The following is an 11,164-nucleotide window of genomic DNA, read 5'->3' as shown; positions in this document are numbered from 1 at the left end:
TGACGTTTAATACATACTTCTCATAAGAAAAAAAGACGTTTTTGTAAATTTAATTAAAAATCGTGAATATTAGCTGAATCGAGTTAAAACTCAACATTTATCTTCACAGTTAGCTAAAATTACGAATAAAATATTAGTTTTTAAATATCACCCCCATAAGTATCTCTTAAGCAGGAACCCAAAAAAATGCAGAAGTTAAAAAATGGGGTTTGGGAGTTTCTGGCGCTAATTATGAATTTTTTGCGTTTTTAAAAATTAAAAATTGTTTTTAGTACACAGAATAACTATATTATGCTGATAATGAGATTTTTACAAAAATTATTTAAATAATGTATTATTGTTTTTAGCAATTTTATTTTAGAATAATGCTAGTAAATTACAGTTTTTTAAAATTGTTTAATTGTTGCCCAATTTTAAATTTAGAGTGAGGTAAATAATTAATTAGAGTTAACAAAATAATTGTTTAAACAATTTATCATTGTTAATAATATTCAATTTGAATAATAATAGAAAGTTGTGGCTCTTTAAAATTATTTTTCAACTTTCGCGTTTAGCGAGTTGATAATTTAATTTAGCAAAAGAAATTATTTAAATAAATTATCATTGTTCATAACTATCACCTTCTTTATTAATGCTAGTCAACATACACAGTTGTTCAAACAGTTTATTAATATTTATAAATATGTTCTCTTAGATAAGTGCTAAGAAGTTACGGTTTTTGTAGCAGTTAAATTTTCAAACAAGAAGACTAATTTTTTTACAGTAAAAAGATGAATTTAAAACAAAAAATGTAAATCTTCAATCAAATAGTTGAATTTTAAACTATAAACAAACAATTTTCAATTAAAAATAGAATAGGTAAAATCGCAGTTAAAAAATTGATTCAGAAAAATAAATTTCCAACAAAATACCTTAATTTTAATCCAAAAAGATGATTTTTTACGAGTTAAATTAATTCCGTGGAAAGTCGTTTAACTTTTGATCAAGCAGTGAAATTTTCAACTGGAAAGATTAATTTTTTAACAAAAAATACACATTTACGACCAAATACACATCATTAATCAAATAGTTTACTTTTAAATGAGAAACAATCAATTACAAACAAAAAATAGAATAAATACATTTCACATCTGAAAAAAATGAATTTTCAACGAAATAACTTAATTTCCAACCAAAAAGCTGAATTTTCAAATATAAAAATAATTTTTAAGAAAGTAGTTCAACTTTAAAGCAAGCAGTTACGTTTACAATCAAGAAGATTAGTTTTCTACCAAAAAAGTTAAATTTACTACAAGACATATAACTTTTTAACCAAATAGTTGAATTTCGTTCTAAGTAAATAAATTTTTAAGAAAAGGGTCGAATTTACTTCTAAAACTAATTAATTTTCAATAAAAACTGGAAAAGGTAAATTTCCAATTAAAAAGTTAATTTATAAACAAATTTTCATCGTAATAGTTCAAAGTTAAAACGATGAAAGAAATTTTTAGCAAAGTAGTTCGACTTTCAACCAAGCAGTTTAATTTCCAATCAAGAAGTTTAACTTTCTAGCCAAAAATACGAATTTACAACAAAATATATACATTTTTAACTAAAAATAGAATAGTTAATTTAAAAGCTGAAACAACTGAATTTTAACAACAAAAAAAAGAAGAATTTTCAAAGAAAATTGTTTAGACAAGTTAAATTTTATAATTAAACAACTCTAAATAAAAACTCTGGAAAACCGAACGAACTCATTTACGATCAGAATTTTATGTTCTCATAATCCTAAAATCTTATTATTGATTCTCCAGCAAAATACATTTCACAGAAAGTTAACAATCATTACAGGAAGAGTAATTTCAATTTTAATTAAATTTGTTTTAGAATCGGATCGAAATAGAATTTTCAAATTTTTTGCTTCAATTTTTATTTACATTCCGTGAGGACAAATATCAAATTCAATTATTAATAAAATGTTAAGAATTAATTATATATTTAAATTGCAATTTACAACATGTTTTAAATGACAAAATGAATCAAAAATATGAATAAATTTTTGTGTCTACTTTTAAGCAAGCAGTTAAATTTTCAATCAAGAATATTAATTTTCTACCAAAAATTCCTATTTTATTCAATCACGTCTTTGCTTCGCTAAAAATTCTTAACAACCAGATAAAATGCAGGAATTTAAGAGAGTCGAGTTTTGAATTTGTATTTAACAGCAAATTTAGCATTTAACTATTTTTTATAAATCATGAAATTTTTTCGCAACTAGTTATATTTATGTAAAATATCATGATGTCAGTGAATACACTTCTACTGGATAATATCCACAGGGTCAACAAATAAATATATAATTATTTTAATATTAATAATTTAATGCGTAAAAGTGTTACGGTAAGATACGAAGTTCATAAAAACCTCCTATTATCATTTTTTGTTCATGATATACGTAAAAGCAATGCTTGTTTAAAAAAAAATATAAATGTTCTGTCAATTTTATAAACACTTTAATAAACAAATTATATTCTAGCCATTTCAAATTCTTAACACTTAGTTCCTTTGACAAATTTAAACTAAAATTTGTTCACAATAAATAATATATACAATTTCTAATGTCTCATAATAATGGTTAATTGCTTAAATAAATTCAATAAACAAATACAGATTTTCGTCTATTTTCGACTGCCAGATTTCGTTTTTTCAATAGAATCCAAATTTAATAATAATTTGAAGAAACTCTTCGCTCATGATAGCTTATTAAACAATAATAATTGTTTATTTCATAAACAATTTGAGGAACAAATTCACTGATTGACTACTTTTTGACAAATAGATGTCGTTTTTGTACGAAATAGACTGCTAATTACTTAGAAAGGACATTCCTTATTAGGAGACTTTGTCAGGGAACAAGATTTTTTATTTATTTGAATAAATTTTATTAATAAAATAACTACAGATTATGAATTACAGATTAATACGTTATTGGCAGTCGATTTCGCAAAAAACACCAATATTTTGAAAAGTACAAAATTTTTTAACTTGTTTATAAACTCATTTATGAAATGAAAAATGGATTTGTTTGATAAATTATAGTAAGGCAAGAATTTTTCTACGTTATTTAGAATTGTTCCGTCAAAGAAATGAAATTTTCTGTTAGAAAAATGACGAAAATTTGTATTTGTTTAATTAATTTATAATGATTAATAAAAAATACTGTCGCCTGACAAAGTCTACTAATTAAGAAGGACCTTTCTGAGTAACTGGCAGTCGACTTATTAACAAAAACAGCCTCATTTTGCTGGTAAGTAGTCAAATTGAGAATTTGTTTATAAAAATGTAAAAAAACAATTAAAGTTGGTTGCTAACGTATCATAAGCGAAAATTTGTACTTGTTTATCAATTTAATTTTAAAAATGAAGAATTGTTATCACCTTCACACTTTAATTTAAAGATTTTAAAGAAAATAAGTATTTCTTTTATTGCTGTATCCCAAAGAATATTATTAGTTTTCAAAATCATTTTAATTATTTGCTTAAAAATTACAATTTTTAAATTCGATGGATTCAAGTAGCTACAAAAAATGAGATTGTTTATAGCGAAAAGTTAAATTTTGTTTCTCAATAAAAAATTAATAATAACAAATGTTAAAATCGACTGGCAAAATTTTTTTTTTTTAAATTTGGTAAACTTATTTTTTTAATGTTCTAATCGGATCAAAATTGTCATAAATTTTAAATAAAATTTGCTGCCTTTGTGCCCAATTTGTCTAAAGAGTTTTTTTGTCTCACTGTGCTTTTTATCGATTTCAAATTCCAAAATTTGTTTTGTAGATTAAAAACATGTGCATTTGATTTTACAAATTATTAAAACACTGGAAATAATCTATAATATTTCTGTTCTCGGAAAAGTATTTCCTTCTCGAAACTAACACTAACGACTCTACTAAATTGACCCAGAGCGGAAAATGAATTTTTTCCACGACCTTCAATTCAGGGTTCAAGGATCGTGGAATTCCTGGTGTTAAATGAGTTCTTGCGTACGTTTCCGAGAGCGCAAGTTCGATTTTATAATTTCCGGTGTTCTTGTTCTCATTTCGTTTAGTAAACTCATCTAAAGCGCCTGGCAAGTGCTTACACTTTATGTGCCTGAGTACGTCGGGTAGTAGCACGCTAGGCGCAGCTTTAAGGCCTTAGGTGTATATAAAGGGAGGTATTACCAGGAATTACATGGAACATTTCAATTGGAAAGTACACCCTGAGGAACTTTTAATTTGAATTTACTTCATTTTTCAAATGTAATTTAGAAATAATTTAGACATTTTTGTAAAGAATCGACTTTAAAGTATGTATACGTCGCGGATATTTCCATGGTACCCACTACTCGCGGGTACCAACCATAAAAAAATTCAACATTGAGTTTAGTATTAATTTCTTATCGATTTATTTGATTCATGAAAGTAAAATGTGTTGAGTAATCATAGAATTATTAATAATACAATTATTAATAATTTGATTATTAATGATTCGGTGCATTATTTGTGCTGCAACCCGACGTTAAATGATGTAGGTGCCACAGTGGGGCAAAAAAACGTCCGCGGACAAATTGATTTTCAGAAGACAATTATTATCCGATTTTAACTTTTTATTTTAATGAAAGCTTATAATATTTCGCATCGAACTGTCATGGCCGATTTTTAATTTTTTTTTAGTTAATAACAAATCTGAAATTTTTTTAAAAGGAATTTTGAAGTATACCGGTTTGAAAAAAATGTTTAGATTCAATCACAAAAACACCTAGAAAACAGAAAATAGCTATCCAAAAAAGATGTCCAATAGCAATGCAAATGTTAGAAAACCTATTGAATTTGTTTTAAACAAATAAGTGAATAAAAATAGTTTCGTGGGGATTGACGGCGATTCGTCACTTGAATCGCATTAAATTTGAACAACTTATAGTAAAAATGAATGTCTTAGTTGAATCAATAACAGTTAATAAATAATTTGTTATTTCAAAATTAATTTATATAAACAAATATCGATGTAAGGTATTTTTGATTGAATAAATAAAGCTTTTTCTATGGAATCGATCACATATTACTTGGAAATAAAACCTAAGTATAATATTTGGCCACCAAATAAAAATTACAATCGTTCAAGCTACCTTAATTAACAAATGCACTATTTGGCTATTTTTGGGGGTACAAGCTTCATTTTTTCGATACAATTAACTATAAATAACTAACTTCTAAATTTTTAAGAACACTTTGATGACAGTAATAAATTTATTATTGTAAACAACAATTCATTAAACAAATTTTTATCATTTTATGTGTTTATGAATAAAATACTGTTTTTTCATGGAATTAACAGCCAGTTATTTAGAAGTTATTATTTGCTATGAATAGATAACATTTTATTATTGTTTAACTACACTCAATCATATACCATGTATGTCTACGTTAATTAAATTGTGTATAAAACAAAAATAGTGGATCGTTGTCAAACTATTACAAAAAGATAAAAAGTTTGCTATTAACAGTTAATAATAAATTGTTTACAATCATCAGAATGTTCTTAAAAATTCAGAAGTTAGTTATTTACAGTTAATTGCTTCGAAAAAATCAAGTTGGTACCTCCAGAAATTGTCAAATAGTGCATTTGTTAATTAAGGTAGTTCAAGCAATTACTAATTTTTATTTAGTAGCCAAATATTATACTTAGGTTTTATTTTCAAGTAATATGCAATCGATTCCATGAAAAACACTTTATTTATTCAATAAAAAATACCTGATACGGATACTGCTTATAAAAAATTGCTTTTAAAATAACAAATTATTTATTAACTTATATCAATTCAAATAAACAATACTTTTTGTACATAAATTGTACAAATTTAGTACGAATCAAGTGTCGAACCGCCACCAATCCTTATGAAACAATTTTCATTCACCTATTTTGTTTATAACAAATTCAATAAATTTTGTAACATTTGCATTGCTATTGGGCAGTCTTCTTTGTATAGTAGCTTTCAGTAAAAAATTTTATGTTTCATTTTTGTTATTAAATAAACAAAAAATTTTTTTTTAATTTGTAATTGGCCATGACAGTTTGACGCGAAATTTTATTAGCTTTCATTTGGAAAAGAAAGTTAAAATCGGATAATTATTGTCTTCTGAAAATCATATTGTCTACGGACGTTCTTTTTGTCCCACTGTGGGTCGGGCCGCTGCGCACAGTGGGATATAATAAAAGAACGAGGTTCACAATAACTTGTAGCTGGCAGTTCTTAACAGATTTTGGACTTTTTAAAAAAAGAATTCAGTATTAAATTTTGAAGAGATTTATGCGGCCTGATTTTTGAACTTTTTGTTGTTTAAACTTTTATTTTAATGAAAAGAGTGAAGAAAACGTCGATCAAAAAAATTTAACATATGATATTTTTAATTAATTTTATAAACAAATTCCTAGTATGGCAATTTAAAGGCAGGGAATAATTGTTTTTTTCTAAATTTTCCTCAAATTATGTCACCAGGGATGTTTAGTGATAAAAAATGATCATTCAAATTTTTTTATTAATTTGATAAACAAATTATACAAACAAATGGCCAGCGTGGGCATTTAAAGGCCGGAAGAAATCGCTTTTCTCTTAATTTTCCTCAGATTATGTCTTCAGTGGTGTTTAGTGATAGAAAACTATCATCCGGTATTTTTTATAAATTTTATAAATAATTCATATAAAAAATGCCCATTGTAGAAACTTATAGGCTAAAAAACATTTTTTTTTCTTCTTCAATTTCCTTAAATTATATCGCCAGGGATGTTTAGTGAAGAAAAATTAACATCTGATATTTTTTTCAAATTTTACAAACAAATTGTATAAACAAATGCCAAATATGGACATTTAAAGGCAAAAAGAAATCGCCTTTTCTCTTAATTTCTATCAAATTATGTCGCCAGTGATGTTTAATTATTTGAAATTAACATCCGATATTTTTTATTAAATTTTTTAAACAAAATATTATATTGATGCAAAATCCTGTTAAAAAAACAAGAATCCAACGACCAAATTTGAACCACAACGCATAAATCAAATAAAAATCCTATTGTAATTTGAAAAAATTAAAAAAAAATTTCGGATAAAAATAAAAAAGAGGAAAGAAAAATGAGAAGGCAGCCAACCACATCCCCTTTCTTCTTTTTTCTTTCTTTCGTCTTTTTATTTTTATTGCCATCAAATTACAATAAAATAAAATTCAAAATTTAAATAAAAAAATTAATAAAATTGGTAGGATGGAATGAAAATGTGCCATTTCAGCAGAACCAAATAAAAATTTTCCCTACTGCAGAGGGCGCTGGTGTTCCCAATGCTATGTATATTACAGTGAAATGCTTCTCTAGCGCCGATTTTGGGGTTGACGGTGGGTGGGAAGTAACTCATTATATCCCGCTCCGCTTTTGTTTGTTCGCGCCTGAGTGACAATCGCTGAACCCGCGCACCACGCGCAGCTCCTGTTACACCTACCTGTGGCGCGGCGTCAATTCTCGGAAGGGCTATAGAAGGGAGGGCTATTAAAGGGTTTCACTGTATTTATATATTATTTATATGGGGTTTTTAAGCTTTCATGTATAGCCACCCGAGATTAAACCTTTTCATTTCTTCCTACCGAGATAGCACATTGTCATTTGGATACACTCGGCATTTGTTTATATAATTTGTTAATGAAACTAATAAAAAATATTAGATGATAATTTTCTACCAATAAACATCACTGGCAATATAATTTGATGAAAATTAAGGGAAAACAGGATTTCTTTCTGCCTTTGAATGTCCAAACTACTTTTGTTGAATTTCTCCCTTCTTTTTTAGTTATCTGGAGATTTACAACGAAAGGGTGAGAGATCTTCTGAAGCCAACCTCGAGTGCCAGCGGACTCAGGGTTCGCGAACACCCTCGACTGGGTCCGTATGTTCAAGGTATATATTTAGTTTTCAATTAAAATATCTATTTAAAAATAGTCATTTTATTTTTTTATTTTACGTAATAAATGATCCTTTGCCAACTCTTCCAGTTGAGAAGACGTTAAATTCTGCTTTTAAGGATTTACCTTAGATTGGTACAGTTGATTTATATTTCCACGGTGTGTGAAAAAATCGTCGTTGATCATTTGTTACTAACCTCGTTGATAATGCAAATTTATTTTTATCGAATTTTTCATTTTTACCATTCCTTTTTTATAAATAAGTGCAGCATGAAAAAAGTGGTAATCACAAATTAAGTTTGGAAATTTTGAAGTTATTATGATTTGCAAAAAAGCCCAAAGTCTGTTTTTTTGTTTGTTGAGAAAATCTACATTTAATATTTTAAGAAAAACCGAAATTATTTTGTTACACATTCAGTTCCGCATAATTTTGTAGACATTTTTTTTGTAAATAAGAAAAAAATTCAAACAATTTCAAACTTGCATTTTTAGAATGTTTGCGAGAAAAAGAAAAAAATTCAAGTTTTAGGAAGAACAACATTCTCCTGTTACCGAAAGCCATTTATTCCGATTAAAACTCACAGCAGGATTTCTTTATGGAAGACCAAATTAGAAAATAGAACAAAATATAATTTTTTTTTTTTAAGTTGAATTTTTATATTTTCAGGAAAAACGCCGTCATTTTGTTACTTTTAAACATTTATCAAGTCTTTTGTCGGATCAAACAGAAAATTTGGAGTTTTTTAAAAGAATAAAGCACAAAATTCAGGCTCATTTAACTCTAAAGAAATTTTTTTTCGCAAATCGGAAAAACAAGTATAGTCTAATTTTCTCTAAAAAACATTTTTCGTCCGCGAGAGATAATAAGCTTGGTTTAAAAAGTCATCTGTTTTTGTAGAAATGTTTTTTTGTTAAACATGAAAAAATAAATCTTCTTCGATTAAAAAATAACTCTTTCATTAAACATTAAGTTTAGGACTTAAACTTAACATTTTCGGGTCGAAAATTCAACTAATTCGTTAAAAGTTGATCTAATTGAATATAAATTAATTTTTTTTTCATTCCAAGATTTATAAATTTATTTACAAACTCCTTGGATTGAAAAGAATTTCTTTAACTGCAAATTTAAATATTCTGTTTTTTAATAGAAATGTACCTTTTTTAGTTGAAAATGCAACTATATGGTTAAAAGTTCATCCATTTTGTTAAAAATTCATCTTTTTCCGTGAAGATTCCAAATTAAAGTTGAAAATTCTTCTTTTTTTGTAAAAATGCATTTTTTAAACTAAAGATATAACAATTTGGTTGACAGCACAAATTTTTGATTGAAAAATCGCCTTTCTGGCTACAAAATTCAAAAATTTAATCCCAGGTTTTTAATTCTTAAATGAAATTTTTGTTGATGGAAATTAATCTTTTTTTGTAGAAATGTAAGCTTTTTTTTGGAGAAAATGCAAGAATCAATCTATTTTCAATGAAAACAAACTTTCTTGTTAAAAATTTAAATTTTTGTGTTGAAAAGTCAACTAATTGGCCGATGATTAATCTATTTTTCGTTTTAGTTATTAATTCGTTTCTTGGGATGAAAATTCATTTTTCAACCGAAAAATTTAACTATTCCATTTTTTGTTAAAAAATTTTCTTTTTGAGTTAAACATTCAGTTTTTTGGAACGTTAGCCTTTTTGTTGACCATTAATATTTCCGGGTTGAGAATTCAACTCTTATAGATGAAATTTTCCTTTTTAGTTTAAAATTTTAACAACTTTGTAGAAGGTTTAACTATGCATTTGGTAGAAGTCGCATATGTTTTGTAAAAACATTTTTTTGATTGAGAGTTAATTTTTTCTCATTAAAATTTAACTCTTTAATTTTTAATTAAATGTATATTTATTTTAGTTTCAAAATATAACTATTTTTTCAAAAATGTACATAATTTGTTGAAAATTCATCACTTTTAGTAGGAGATTTATCTTCTTGCTTTAAAATTCAACTGTTTGGTTACAAATATATGTCTTCTGTTGAGAATTCATCTTTTTCGAAGAAAGTTGATATATTGTTATTAAAAATGCAACTATTTATTAAAAATTCTACTATTTGGTTACAAAGTTAATTATTTGTTAAAAATGCAACTTTTTTTTTGAATTAATATTTTTTGTAAAAATTTTTTTTTTAATTTTTTAGGCAGAAAGGAAACTATGTGTTTGATAATTTACTTATTTCCATAGAAAATAAAAATATTATATTAAAAATTAAACTATTTATTTGAAAAATTAACTACTTGAAATTTTTTTGAAAATTTGTTTTTTTTTCCATTTGGCTAGTTTGAAATAGATATTTTGAATTAGCAATTTAACATTTTCTATTTGAAAATTAAACTATTTAGTTGAAAATTCATTAATTTTTTTAAGAATCTACTACTTTGCTAAAAATTCGTCTTTTTGATTGAATTACACTTTTTTTATTTCAAATAAAAATTTGTTGTTTTAAATATCAAGTTTTGTTGAAAATTCATCTTCAGGGGATAAAAATTCAAATGCTTCGTAAAAAATTCGTCTTTTCGCCTTAAAAATTCAACCATCAGTAGAAAATTAACCTAAAGAATTATTATTATCGAGTTGAAAATTCAATTTTTTTTAGAAAAAAACGCCTTTTTTGTTCGAATATTTATCTCTTTGTAGATACTACCTTTTTTCTAAAAATGCCACTGTTTGGTAGAAAATTAATATTTTGTTGACAATTCATAGTCTAGAATGCAAAATTAATTAGCTTTGTGGAAAATTCATCTTTTAGGCGGTGGATTTCTTGAAAATTCGTGTTTTTTGGTACAGTTTAGCTGATAGAAAATACTTTTTTTATGTTATTTTTTTTCAATTAAAAATGTAACTTCTCAATTGTTGGTTGAAAAAACATTTCTCTTAGTTAAGAATTAAAGTATTGTTTGGAAATTAATTATTTAAGTAGAAAATTGAAAAATTTAGCACGAGTGGAAAATCAAACTTTTTTGTGTGGAAACAATCTATTTTTTCAAAAGTATTTTTTTTAGTTGCATTCAACTAGTTGAAAATTATTATTATTTTTAAATTAATTTTTAAGCTGAATTTTTATCTCTTTCACTTCTCGTTGAAGACTTACCTTTTTTGGTTCAAATTTAAAATACGTATTTGGTTGAAAATTAATGCTCCATGGCAGAAAAGTAA

At 25.7% G+C, this 11,164-nt stretch overlaps 1 protein-coding gene across 1 annotated transcript in view; it reads left to right on the top strand.

Moving 5' to 3' along the window:
* LOC117173812 (centromere-associated protein E-like) overlaps positions 1-11,164 on the top strand; it is a 100,293-nt gene that overhangs the window by 50,088 nt on the left and 39,041 nt on the right. Inside the window, exon 5 of the mRNA XM_033362455.1 lies at positions 7,855-7,961. Coding sequence (XP_033218346.1) covers positions 7,855-7,961 — 107 coding nt within the window. The remainder of the gene's footprint in view (positions 1-7,854; positions 7,962-11,164) is intronic.

This window comes from Belonocnema kinseyi, chromosome 5 (assembly GCF_010883055.1).
Source record: "Belonocnema kinseyi isolate 2016_QV_RU_SX_M_011 chromosome 5, B_treatae_v1, whole genome shotgun sequence".
In the NCBI taxonomy this organism is placed as follows: domain Eukaryota; kingdom Metazoa; phylum Arthropoda; class Insecta; order Hymenoptera; family Cynipidae; genus Belonocnema; species Belonocnema kinseyi.
Note: the sequence above shows the minus strand (reverse complement) of the source record. Positions and strands in the feature narration are given on the sequence as shown.